Here is a 15462-nt window from a genome sequence, read left to right on the forward strand (position 1 = left end):
TTAATAAATGTGGTTTATACTTTTTTAATTCATATAGATATAGACACTTTTAATACACTGTTAAATTACCGTTTGAGAATTATGAATTGTATTCGTGTTGGTATACTTATGACAGTATGACGGACCTATATTATTTAAATGTTAGGTATTATTCTTATATGAATGTGACATAATTATCATCGATATTTTGAAGTAATGGCAATTGAGGACGGCCTTGCCAAATTTTCCTTTGTGACTTTACACATTTTAAATGTCATTTTAGTGCGATGTTAACAGTGCATTTTAAAAAATTAATTCTTCGTTGCAACGCCTATATGTATAATAAAGTAACAGGTTTTAATTAGTACGGGTTTCATATTTTAGCGTATAGTTGCAATTATAAATTTGACGGCCTAGACATCAGGGTTGAATTAAACTTAACGAGCAGGTTTCGATTCATTTTTTAAAAGCATAATACGCTAAGTGAGTAGTGAGTACCTACAGTCTATAAAATAATTAAATGGCCTCAGGATCTATAAAATCTCAGGTATATATAATATATAAATAGTTAATTGATGGCCCGACTCATTTATTGCAGCTAAGCTGCTAACTAGTAACCACATAAAACAAAATTATTGAAAATTCCCATCTGTATGTATTATAATAATAAATAATAATTATCATATTGGTTACAATTTATTGTTATCTGCAATCTGCTAATTGAATATTAAATAAGAGTTTACACTTTTCGCTCCAAATTTACATCTTACAAAATTAATAACCCTTGTCAATAAGAATACAGGCACCTAACCTAACCTACAACGGCTATACATGTTAAATAAAGTAAATATTCAATATAATACCAAGGTGATTCTTTCAAAAATAGAATTTTAATTCTTCAGCTAATACACATTTTTAATTTCATCATTTATTCTAATCGGAATAATTTTCAATAGGTACGATAATATTATTATATAAATAAAAATCAAATTTTGAACGAGTAGGTAGTTATAGCAAGTTATAACTTTATAAGTTCCTACCTAGGTGGCTCGGTATTTTAAATCTCGCATAATAGAGTGCAGTACTAGACCACTAGACCAACATTTTGGGATTCTTTACTGAGCTCATATATATTATGTAAAAAAATATTTCCAATAATTTGTGAAAAATTTGGGTTTACTTGTAAAAGAATCACTTATTGTACCTACATAACACATAGGTAATATAATATATTATATGTATAAAATAAACAATTTAATTGTGCGCTTTAAGACTTTATGTTAATATAAGCAACAGGGATACAAGGTTGAGTTGGTTAATTCAATTAATTATCTTCAATCACTATAGTTGCAAACGATTACAAATCCTACTTACTATAATATCAAATCAAACAATTTATTTTTAACTTTTGCGAATCAAAATATTTTCATGCTACCATTTAAAATATCGATTTAATCACGTGATTGATGAATATTACTAATTAGCGTAAATGTGAATTTCGTCTTAGCATTACTGCGATGTATCGGAGAGCTGAGTCTGACATAATATAAATAATAATAACTGTAATGAGTGACGCATCGCAAAATATCTGATGGTTTTAAAAATAAATAGCAAGATCTCTGGTTGTGAAAAAAAAAAAAGTTGCCTAAAAAAATGTATAATTGGCGGTTTTTCAAAACAACTCGCACGTTCAGTATATAATATTATATTCTCTCGGGGTTTCGAAGTCAACAATATAATATATATTAGCGAACGCGTGTTTACGAGTTTATTTTACTGTACATTTATGCATATTATTAATTATAATATATTATGTATATAGATGAGGTGACGCCTACTCCATAATAATGTGTGTTGTTGTTTTTTTATCCGAACAAATAATAATTTCCTTTCGTCCGCCAAAGAAACGTTATAATATTATGTACGTCCGTCCAGATACATTCGGTCGTCCGTCCATACGTCATCGTCTTCGTGGTCGTCGTCGTCGTCGTCGTCGGACACATAGGCACATAATATTATATATTATAGCTGCTATTTTTAATAATAAATAAAATATTATTCTAGTGTTTGAAGTGCAATAAACGTGTCCGTATTCATATGTGTGCGTGTGCATTAAAGTGTGTGAAATCGCATATTATACACAATACCTATATTTCGAATTGTATACGTTTTTCCGCGATAATATTTCGCCACGATAACTGCAGTTGTGTATTATGCATGTGTAAAGTGTACTGGGCGTAGGTATACAATTGTAATATATTATATTATATTTAGTATTACGCATTTATCATCCGCAGTCACCAAGTTTCATGTATTAAACAGTATATCGTTTACTGTTTACTAAATACACAATATACGATATACGCAAGACATAGGTGTTATTGTTATTATATTATTTACCGTATACTTGACTGTAGACTGTGTGTACAAGTTGTATACATAATAGTATAATATTATGAATCGTCTTCATAAGTAACACGCATGCACATTGTTGACCCACCACCGGTGATTCGCATAAATCCTGTTTTCGGTTGTTAGTTTTTACTTCGACAGCTGTACTAAAAGACGTGTCGAGACTATAATCAATCGAAACACGACTGCTAAACGTTGATTAACTTAATTTAATATTAATTATAATTGTAAATTATTTTTGTCTAGAGTCTAGACTCTAGACTACTATTTAACAGGTTGACCGTCTTGCACTGTTGGTTTTCTCCCTCTGACCCATCGCTTGCAAATTTTCGTTCAGCTGACCCAATCTTGTGTTGATAGCCTAGCTATTAGATTGAATCGTGTATAATATATGACTCAGAATTAAGAATCTAATTTGTGTTTGTATGTTGGATTTTTAACAATGTTTCAAATGTTTGTGATACGGAAGCATTATTATTTTCCATGCATGACTATCGAAACGTAGTAAAACAGCCAATACGTACTAACACAGATATTAATTCATATTATAATGTTCTTATAAAGTTTGATGACAGGTCAATTCATCCAAATATTATTGAAGCTAATACAGTATTAATTCTGCTGAACGAAAATTTGCCACGTGCATAGCGCGTGAAACTACAGAAAGAGAAAACAAATGATACGAGCCATATCTTAACTATATAGTATATATAATATTATATATTTTATATATTAGAATCCTTGTGAACTTATAGTAGTAATATAATGCGAGTCAACTAGGACAGATGTACCTACTCTATGCAGTTGTTAAAATTTTACGAACCCGATTTAAATTTTTTCCTTTTTCTTATATTGTATTATACAGCCGCAGTAACGTACTAACGCAGTTTTCTATATGTTTGCCGTTTGGCGAACGATCAACTTCATTACTCGCACTTTTTAGTTGGAATAACCCGGCTTATTGCCGTCGGCTATCCATAACAAACGTCGACCATTGGATAGTATCTGCATTTGATAAGCAAACCACGGGTAAACTGCTGTCGGCCATTAATTACTCATTTGATTTTGAAGAAGTGCGTTAACACTCGATTATTACACATGTATATAATATACAATTAATGAAATAATTATATATTACTGCAATTTAATAATAATTTTAATTAGACTTGTGTCAAAGACGTCAGAACATTTTTTAATCTATAAATATTAAGTGGTAATATAATAACCGATTATGTAATACAATTCCGGCACTATTCATTATTATATTCGCGCAGGTCACAGACACAGTTATAATAATACGATGTTTATGTTAAATTAGTTATTTTAAAATCAAATTCTTTAAAAAAAAATACACAATACAGTTTTATAGTTTTGTTTAAATTTTTTGAATATTGCGACTATTTAAAAGTTCAAAACCATTTTTCATCTCATTATGAAATAGGAATAGGGTGTATATTATAATGTCTCTAAAGAATGTAGATAGGTAAAAATGCATTCTTAAAGTGAAATAGGTAAAATTATTTATTATCTAATAAATATCAAAATTGTATGTGTATTAAAATAAGTTTAAATTCGTTTTCCATAAAATATATACTGAGACAACATCTTCCCTCAATTAGTTAATTCAACGAAAAAGAAGCTGCCGCAGTAGTTCAAAGCATCTGAAGTATGTACTTGTGTGTATAGGTATATTATTATAAAACTAAATTCTAAGAAAACATTTATTATCGTTGTTAAACGTCATCGATGTATCTTGTAAAAGGCAAGAAGGGAAACATGTTTTTTTCTCAATACACAACTTTTGGTTGTATCATATATTATATTATATAAATTGTAAATAGGTATAATTAATTTTAGCGATGGCGAAATGAAAAAAACCCATCGTTTAAGTAGAAAAAATTATGAAGTTTATTTTTTATTTTTTTAAGATACAATAAACAACTTATCTATAGCTATAGGTATTTTCCTTCTATAATAATTGTACGATTGTAACAGTTCACAATATAATATTAACAAATAAATAACATGCACCTATATGATTAACTGCTAATTTCCAATAATTTCCAATAATATGATAATAAAAACCTACTAATAACATTTTTTTTTCTTAATTTAGCGTTATTATTTACATGCTTGAAACAATGATTCTTAAAAAAGAATATAACAGTTGAAAAAAATATTGCCAGGGTTCAGCAATAAATTATTATTGTTTATTGAAAACCAATTGCACTCAAAAAAATAATTCAGGGGAATAATATCGTTTTTAAATCGCAGTTTTTTAATAATTTCGCAATTGTATGCATTCAATTTATAATGATCCAATGTTAAAATATATTAATAATTTTGTGTTTGGGGTTATCTATAATTATTAATTACCTACTGCCAAAAACGTGGATTCTAAAAAAAAGAATAATATTAATAAGTCAACAAACTTAATATTATTATAAAATGCTTAGCTCGAAATTTAAAATCTAATATTAATATTTCATTATTAGTTTTAATGTTTTATGAATGTTCTACATTCAGTCTACACTTTACAGGATATTATCTTTTTGTTATAAGAAGACGGTTGTGCGTCTACAGATATTGTGCTCTACTTTTGAATATTTATGATTTATTCAAATACGTCATGTTTATTAAACACAATCGATTTTCTAGTAGGTATATCTATATAATCTTTCTTTTACAATTTCTTTTGTACCTATAAGTATATATCTTAATAATGATCATGATATTTAAAGTATATTGACTTGTATGCACTAACCGACCATGAAACAATCACTTTAATCAAGATCGTGCTATGAAACCAATGTCTGTCATAAATTAATTTTTATTGGATATAAAGTGTACCTATATGTGAATTGTCTTTATAGGCACAATAATAGATAACGGATTATTATACGAGGTTAGTTTACCTCCATATGTCTTATGCGCATTAAGATATTTGTCTAATATTTATGTCGGGTTTATTATTTATCAATTCATTAGTTATAACTATTATAATCTAATATTATCGAGGTATACCTGCTCATCTACATAAATTCACAAGTTATTAATTAGTTATCACACTTAAATCATTATTTTTAAATGGGATAAAATTGAACACAGAAAAAACATATATTTAAGTCAAATGGGACTTTTAATAAAAACTTTAGTAGACTTATAAAATATAATATTCTATGTGTAATAAAATATTGGATTTTATAGCTTACTGTTAGCTACAGTTAATTTGTCTTCTAATATATTATATATTTAAATGTTTACTAAATCAATAAATTGTTTTATTTTTATTTTTATTCACATACAGGTAAGTGTAAACGAAATTATATTATTTTCCTAACATTAGAAATAAAAACCTTATTTTAAAATTTCAACTATAAATAATTTACCCATAAGTTCAGTCATTCTCATTCAGTATATGATGACCTTATTTCCATAGCTATATTACGTATACTTGTTTTTGTGCAATGTCCTAATATGATTAGTATACGATACAAGTGTGAATAAATAATGAAATATAATTTTTAAACATAAAACATTTTTATTGAATTTTCCATCGAAAGTTTTAAATATAATACGGTATATTATAACTTGTAGGGATAATCTATGGTATAAAATCTTCGTTCAACGTTAGTATTCTCCATTGATTCGCATTTATACATAAATATTAATATATTATGTTTTCTTATGATTTTTTTGTCATTAGGTCATTAATATCCATGGATCTTACTCTTCGTATCGTTGTTCTTTATAATTCTTCTTCTTATTTTTTTTTTAATTAATTGAACCATTTGCCTACAAAAATATAACCGAACTTTTTCTCAAATAAATATAAATAATAGGTACATACTGTAATTTTTTTAATAATACAATTTTCCATTTTAAAATATTTAGTAGGTATCTATTTATCGATTCTAATTATGTTATTGAACTATTCAACTATCTATTTGTAAATTTAAATAGTAAATCATTTTAATATGTAATTTTAATTGTATTATATTATATTCTAGAGTCTTGAATATATAGACTATTATAATATAGCATAAATAGGTTTATGAGTTATAACTATTTGATTTTTTTCACCTAGTTTTAATAGCATTTTAAATCATATACATACTACAATTATATATTATTAATTATAATTTATAAGTATTATCTCTATTTAGAAATTAATATTTTAAGCACTTCTATTTATAATATATTAAGAACGTAAAAACAAGTCAATTAATTTTATACGTCTGTAATATGAAGATTTTTTTTAGAGAACCTGTGAGTGCAATATGTACTCTAGAGCAAAATTTATAAGAATATGAGATAAGCAATAATATATGTAGTTTTAATTCGACCATTTATTGTCGTAACATTAACTAATAAGTTATAAGACATTAATAATCCTTTCGAATTTATTTATTTTTAAACAAACAACTCAATTTAATTCTTTTTACTCGTTATTTTGGAATAAGTAATAATAATATATTAAGCAATGAAAATATTATTCTATGGCCTATGATCAGAATATTCAAACGAATTATTGGAGTAATGTAATTGTAAAGTTTTCTTATGTATAACATGACGCTTTTATAAGATCAAATTAAATTTACTTGATGAATGCTGAACTTTAAAATTACCTAGTCTAATGGGTTTTTTCGTGTACTTCAGGTGCTCAAGTGGGTAAAAAAAGGAAATTATATCAGTGAAAACTATCAGTCACGTGACACTGGTGAATGTTACACAAAGTACTAGCGAGCTGTGTATTGGAAGGCCGGCCACAGGTAGTGACCTCGGCATTGAAGTCTCTTCGCCGAGACACCGTCGTTCAACAGTTATCGTGTGTACGACTTCCTGACTGATGGAAAAATAGCCGCGTTGTATAAGTAATACGAGTAAAACTGTATTGTTTTATTATTTTTTTTACTGACCGGCCAACTATTTTCCAACTTACGATCTCCCACGACAATTGAATGCTAATTTTTTTTTACCCTTTAATTATAATTTCTAGATGATTATTGTTTATCACTGAAAATAACTATCTATCAAGTATAGTGTTTACTCACGCCCGAAAACCACACAGTTGTTATTCTCGCTACCGGACCCGCCGGTTCATAATTGCTTTTGTTCGTCACTGTGATATATACTTTGTAAGTAAAACAATGATTATAATTTTCTTTTTATAATTTTCTTTTTGAAAAATATCATTTTTTAATTACTTTGAATATAAGAACAAAATGGAAAAGCCGTGTCGGTATGACTTATCCGCAATTAAACGGTCACTGGAGTTGGCTGAAACTCTTGCCAGTGTTAGCTTGATGACATCGCCAGCTGCAAGAAGACGATTACAAGCAAGGAGTGTTGAATTAGGACTAAGACCAGGCCAACCATATGAACCACCCAGAGAATTACTTTTATATTTAGTTAGGTAAGTTTAAAAATATTTATCAGAATTATTTGCCATAATATAGTTGATTTTTTGCTTGTAGATAAAATGAAATGCTATCTATATTAATAGTATTTTAATCGAATGTATTATTTGATATCTACCGATTCTATTTTGAAGTATAATGATTCATTTAACATAATAATATAGATATATTTGTACTATAGTAGGTATGTACCTACTGTATGTGTTAATAAGCTATTTAAAACATTTGAAACGTTCGTTTCAATATAAATATCTAATGATACTGTTTTAAATTTAACCACTGTAAATGGCATGTATATTTTTTTATACGAAAAATATTCATTCTTCAAAATAATATAATTGAATTATACACACTAGAAATTATTATAATTACTACATATATATTATTAAATACTTGTGTCTCATTCCAAAGTTTGGAATCCAAACTATTAATTTTTTAATAATTATACTCTAATCAATTTAAAATTAACTTCTTTAGCACCGATACTATAGTGATAAGTGTCAATAGTTTTTCAATTTTTAAATATCTAACAAATCATGAATCACGATATTATTTATGTTTTAAATTCCTCAAACATCTACATAATATCATTATCATACTAAGTTCATTTTTATTTATTCTTATAAATTATTATATAGCTTTAGGTATAGCAGTACCTATAAGTATACCTATAGATTAGTACTCATGTATTGTACAGTGAAATATTCGGTATTTTGGTATATACAAATTAAAGATTAGGTATGTTGATAATTATTAAATAGAGAAGATTTTTGTCAAGCAGTATATTTTTTATTATTACTTGTGTAAATTATACCGGAGGGATAGGTAACTTAGTAATTATAGGTATATATATTTTATTGTAAAAATAATGGGTGTGTTTTATTTAATTTTAAGTTAAAAAGATAAGAAAGATTTTTTTAAATATTATTCGATTTAATGACCTCGAATATAACTTGTAATTAATTTCCATATATATTACATAGATAATATTTCTTTGCAATTTTTTTTTTTTTGTTTTTAAACTCGTATTATGTTTAACTTCTAATTATTATTTATTTGGTCTGTGTTAAAATGTATCATAGGATTTAAGAATCAAAAATATATAATTAATGTCATCGTAGTATATATTATTTAAAAATACCTATGTATACATATGTTTACCTAATACTGATAGGTGATAATGTATTAATGATTATATATATGACTATATTATACAGGTTGTAACGGGAAGACCTGTCAAAAAAAAAAATTCTGAAAATAATATGTTTAGTAGATAATTTAAGAAATATACTCATGTCAGTATATTCCTAAAAATAATATTATGAAAAATGTTATTACGTTCCAAATTAATTAAATAAAAATAATATTGATATTTTAAAAAATTCTTAAAATAAACTACTTGACTTAGATAAATGTTTTTACTATAAAAACTGTTTTTTAATCAGATTCACAAACAGGCTATTTTGAATTTATCCTAACAATTTAAATTTTAAAATTTTTAGAATTAAAAAATAAAAATATTTTTTTCATGTGTGTAGCGCAAGTGACTATAAAGTATAAATAAAAAAAAAAATTCAATAATATTGATTAGAACAAAAGTTATTACATCCGTCAGGTCTTCTTGTTACATTCTGTAGGTATATTAAACAATATACATTTCTCAAATGAGATATATTTTTTTTTTTTACAAATCTACGACATTAAAAGTATTTCATTTCAAGGTCAATCAAAATAAATTCCTTTATACTTTTCTAAAATCGAATTTCTTTCAATATATTATTATCATTTTACTTTAATTTTATATTAATACATTTCAAAATTGGTACTTTAATCAATAATGTCATTAAAAAAAGAACATCAATTAAAAAAGAATAAATACTTAGTTCATTTTAAATCATAAAATATATTGTTGTAACGATATCATTTTATCAATAAGATTATTTGGGTTGGATTCAGTTAGGAAAGTAATGACTTCAAAGAGTATATAGTTTATTAAATAATATAATCTTTTTTCTCAAATATTTTATTAGTTTATTACCAAAAGTAGGTATATATTTTTTAAATACCCGTATTAAACGATGAAAATCAGTATGAAATACTAAAATATAACACAAATAGCAATACAAAGGTTTATGTTTGAATAGTTTCACCCCATTTCTACTATATGCTTATAAAAAATAAAATAATTAATTTTGTTGAAACCTTACACAAATACTTTGACCCTCGTAATAATTGTCTTGTAGGCAGTTGGCACATAGTTGTAGTTGTACATCAGTAGCAAAAGAGCCAAGAATCAGTCAATGTGTTACCATAATAAATTGATAAAATGTTGTTTAAGTACTATATATTGTTGGTGATGAAAGAGTGGATATTATTTTATTAATAGATATAATTTTGTATAAGTATAAATCTATATTACTTAAATCGTTCTGCAAGTACTATTTATAAACTAAATATAAAGTAAGTTTGTCTTTATTAAATTTCACTTTAATACATTTTAATTAGTGGTATTTTTATAGTAGATATTTGTTGGGTAAGCGTTCATGGACTATAATAGAAAAAAGTTAATGTTGCTATAATTATTATATTAAGCTATAGTACAATGTTCATGTCATGCCCAGTTATTAAATACATCACATAATATTTGAACACATTTGTAGTATGTACCTACCAATGCGTTTACTGTTTAGTGTTTAATGTTTATGTAGGTACTTACTATTTATTTATTTGAAACGTATATTTAATACATTTCAAAAATAATTCTGGATGACAAATTTAAAGTTAATTTATATTCTAACATAATATAGTTTTTGATAAACTTAATTCAAAAATGTGTTTTTAATTTCAATATAATATTAATTTATAAAACGATTTATAAATGAAAATTATTAGGAAGGTATAATTATTAATTATTGTTATAGCTTTAATAGTTACTTGATACTTCCTTATTCGTAAATTGTAGTGCGTTAATATAAAATAGGTGCAAAGCACTAACGGGCACCAACGGGTAGGGATTTATATTAATTCTTAATACTAGTATAGGTATTATCGTTTTATTCTGAAGATACCTTACATAGTTATTGTTTTAAATTTCCATACGAAACAAAAACAGTGGACCTTGATATAACTATATATAAGACAAACAATTAGAAAAGTTAAAGACATTACATATACGTTTTGCCTTGATACTGAGTAGTCAGAATTAGTTTATCATGTTAAATTTAGCGTTAATGCCAAAAATAAAACTAGTCAATATTTGTAAATTTCACGAAAATCAAGGTTTATTTTTATTATTTTATGCATAATCTTCAAAGAGAAGTTAACATTGAAATTGTGGAAGAAAATCTACATTATTATTTTGAATTATGAGTACAAAATAGGTACCAGTTTTAGTTATAATTATATATTATTAAATATTATGTTTTATTGATCTGTAGACTGTAGTGAGTACTGATTAAAGCGCGTATAATTAACGCATAGGTAAATAAATAAATAATAGAAATTATTAGTAATAGTGTTAATTATTAAGTCCTCTCTAAATTGTGTACTAGGAGATCGGAGATACACCTTACTATTATATAGCTTTGTGAGTTAATATAATTGGATTATTTAAATATAACAATATATTAACTGCATGTCTGCATATATGTTTGCAGGAATACAACGTTTGATTTCGAAATAAAAATAAATTATTGATTTAAAAATGTATATCTACAGTATGAAGTTAGGTCGTTTGGAATCATATTATTTGAAATTTATTTGAAATGTTTCATCAAGTATTATAAATTATTAATATTTACTCATATTCTTTATCGTTCCTATACATACTCGATAGTTTGATATAATATATGATAATATTATCCTAACAAAAACTCCGTGTAAAAAAACTGCTCTAAAAGTTGTGATATAATTGTATACCTAAATCTTTAAACTATAGATATAATTTATGTTAAAATAGTCTGCTAAATAATTGATTTTAGCTTGGCGACTTTATATCTTAGTACCTAATACACTACCTATTTCTATGATAGTAGACATTGTAGAGGTAGACTATATGTCTATATTAGTATGTACTCATTATGCAGTAGTACTTTTAAAATTTTAACTTAAAAGGATAATATGTTGTCTCCATCTTACACACGTACGACATGGCAAATTTTCGTTCACTAGTTTTAATGGTGTGCTGTTACTTTTTATATTATTCAACCAACTATCCAATTTTAAGGTAAAAACATTATCTGTGTTCTTTCGTTGGGTTTTCACGATATTTTAATTTTGTGAATTATGAGCATTTTCAAATATTAATATTTTACATATTGACAACTTTAACATAAATGATAATGATGTTTATAGTTCAAAGACTTAGCTATAAAACTATATCACAACTTTAAAAGCCTTATTTTTTATACTTTGCGTTTTTTTACAATGAGTTAATGGAGTGTTTTTATTGGGATATCAGTATATCACTAATTTTTTGTTGATACCTTATTGTTGGTAAGTCATTTTTACGTGACTAGAAATAAGTAATAACAACGTGTTTCAAGATAGACTATTATAAGGTAATAAAAATTTTTAAATAACTTTTACGTAAATGTATTATGGTAGTTACAGTCAAGTATACGCGACAAGAAATACGTGGTTTTAAGTTTTAATAATATGATATCGTGATTAAGAGTGAATGTTGCTACAGAAATGAGAGTAGTGGGATTGATAGGCGGTGGATCGGGGGGGGACAATATTATAATTTACGATATTGTCGTCACATACCTACGAAAAATCGGACTGAAAAGTACTTAAACATTTTTGGTTCTAACTTTTAAGCCATCCAACCAATATGCTTACAAGTTCCCCCATTCCCATCTACACAATATTTCTAATCGATTGATACTTTATATATAAAAGTAACCTTACATAATATACGTTCAGCCGTTTACCCTGTAGAGCGAGCCGATGGACTAAAACAATTTTTTCAATGGCCAACTCTAGCTCCTGTTAATGTCTAATCAAATTTAGATTTTTAGAATTTTTTAAGTACCTAGGCGTACATATTGTATAATATATCGTCTATATTATAATTTGTATATTATACAAATATATACTTAGATTTATAATAAGTGTTTTATAGTGTTAAACATTTGTATTTAAGTGTTTAAAAATATGGTATTTAAGATGTACCTATATAATCAAATTCTAACTATTGAAAGATAAAAAGGGGCGTGAGCAATGATCATACTTGGTAAATCACCTTGTATTATAGTTGTGTTTGCAAACGTTCTAACAATGATAATGTTTATACTTTATTCCATACCCTGCTATGTAGGTATTTAAAATGTCCACCCTACTATTTGCATCTGGTATAATATATAATTTTCTCTTATAGTAATCAGTATGTATATCCGCATAGGTACGTGTATAATATTACTATTTGACATTCGTAAACATAGTATCGTATATTCGTATGCTAGTTGTTAACACGTATCCATGTTGCAGTGAAACAAATATTAGAGGATGAGGCTTTAGCGAATAAGCCCCCTCAAAAATAAGAATATAATATATAATATATTTATAGATTATAGGTATGTTACAATATACCGTGTGTCCACGAAAACAGGGTAGACTGTATAATTTAATTACCCATATTACTCAGTGCATCCCTATACATATTTTTGAATTTTTGTTTGCTGCACATATAACTAGACCATTTTCCCACCTCAGTTCCGATACCACTCGCAAAAAAAAAAATAACATATTAGATCATCAATCTCTCACAAACAGTATTATAAATATTTTAGTATAGAAGTACTATAGCTAACTGAGTTAGCCACTTATGGAGTGTACCCAATTTTCGCGGACACACAGTGCATATAATATAGGTATATTATGTTATAACACATAGATATTTATATACCTACAAAATTACAGAAATACTAGGTAATAGGTATAAATAATACTCTTAAAATTATGTAGGTACATTTATTTTTAAAAAATTTCTCGCTTTTGGGAAAAACATAAGATCATTAATATGTCTTATGACGGACAAACGGTTGCTGTCTATGATTATTGATTAAGGCATAGCGAACCAAGCTTTTTAGTGACACACAAACAATTGTATTAATTGTATACAATATATTTTCATTTATATCGAAACTTTTAGTAATCAAGAGAAAGAATAGATTACACTTATTGAGAGGGATGAAGGGAACGAATTTCAACTTCTAAATTCATACTTTGCATGAAACCATTATAAGAACCTACGGTTCAAATTTCAAGTTTCTAGCACCACAGGAAGTACACCAAAAAAACGTTGAATTTTTTTCGTTGCATACTTTTATTTTACCCCTAAACATAAGACATATTAATGTCAAACATTTTCTATTGGCTTGAGCACCGCCTGAATAAATTTCTTATTTGTGCCACTGAATTCGTGAGTTTTGACAAAAATGTAATTATAATCTAAACATTTTATACAAAAAGAAATTCAAACAACCATTTAAAACTATAAAAATAATAATTGTATAGTGGCAAAAATCTATATACAGCCCTAGCCGTCCACGCAATAAGTGTGGCAATGAATATACAATATGATAATATTATAATAATCAATAATAGATTTGTAATTATATACCTACTCTATCCGTATAGTTCAATAGTTGTATACGCGTATATATCGTACAGCGTAAATGTATTAATATAATAATAATATAATATTATAGGTACATTTACAATTAGCATAATAAATAATAATATTATAAAGTCGCGCGGTGACGAAGAGCATACTATAACATTTGTAGTAGGTAGACACTACAGGTACGCTGTGCGCCTGTGCAGCGTAGGCGGAAATCCGATAACGAGACGGTCACCACAGGACTAACGCATAATGACAATAATATTATGAACCGACTTACCGGTTGGGACGATGGCGAGGCGCGTAATCCGCCGCACGCGCGACCGTGTAATATTGTCATTATTATAATGAGTAATAACCCCATGTCCCCATTGTACAGTCGTCGTTTGTCACCGCAGACGGAGAGGAGATTGACGTCTTTGATACGGCGACGAGGAGGCTGCGTGTACCTGTATGCGGTACCTACCTATACTATCCTCGCACGCGTACGCGGCGCATAATATATTATTATTTAACACGTCTTATTATTATTATTATTATTATTATATTGTATACATATTATTATTATGTTGTATACATATTATTAATACTTTGTATATATTATTGTTATTACAATACGCGACGAGGATATACCTGTATAATATACATTTAGGTTCAGACCGCGTGACGTAGGTACAAGTCGACACGCGGGTATTGCAGTGTGCGTGTACGATAATAATATAATTTTCAATTTTGTAAACGCGTGTTCAATATTACAATGTAATATTATAGGTACACGCGCTCATTGTGACTACTGACTTGTGTGTGCGCGTGCGCGGGCGAGTGAAGAGAAAACGTGAACAAAAAACGTCAGGCGACTAGAATGGACTAGTAACAAAAAAAAAAAAAAAAAATGAATAGCAAAAAGGCACGTTAAACCGCATATTTGCATAACTGTGGCGAATCCGCGGCGCTTGTATCAAATATAAGGAGACGGCGCGGGCGGAGAACGCGAGTCTTCCGCGGCGTTTACAGCTTTCGTACCTG

General features: G+C 27.2%; 1 protein-coding gene across 3 annotated transcripts in view; it reads left to right on the forward strand.

Moving 5' to 3' along the window:
- The first annotated feature begins 1917 nt into the window (after window positions 1-1917).
- Window positions 1918-15462, forward strand: part of LOC100161460 (nocturnin) — a 21210-nt gene continuing 7665 nt past the window's right edge. The window contains exons 1-4 of one of the 3 annotated variants that reach the window (XM_003244051.4): window positions 1918-2216; window positions 7051-7265; window positions 7391-7529; window positions 7611-7807. In XM_003244051.4, the coding sequence (XP_003244099.1) occupies window positions 7617-7807 (191 nt within the window). In that variant the 5' untranslated portion in view covers window positions 1918-2216; window positions 7051-7265; window positions 7391-7529; window positions 7611-7616. Of the gene's footprint in view, window positions 2221-3946; window positions 4058-7050; window positions 7266-7390; window positions 7530-7610; window positions 7808-15462 lie in introns of those variants that run through there. The other 2 variants (XM_008184226.3, XM_029486479.1) reach the window with 2 other exon arrangements.

Source organism: Acyrthosiphon pisum, chromosome A1, assembly GCF_005508785.2.
Source record: "Acyrthosiphon pisum isolate AL4f chromosome A1, pea_aphid_22Mar2018_4r6ur, whole genome shotgun sequence".
Lineage (NCBI taxonomy): Eukaryota > Metazoa > Arthropoda > Insecta > Hemiptera > Aphididae > Acyrthosiphon > Acyrthosiphon pisum.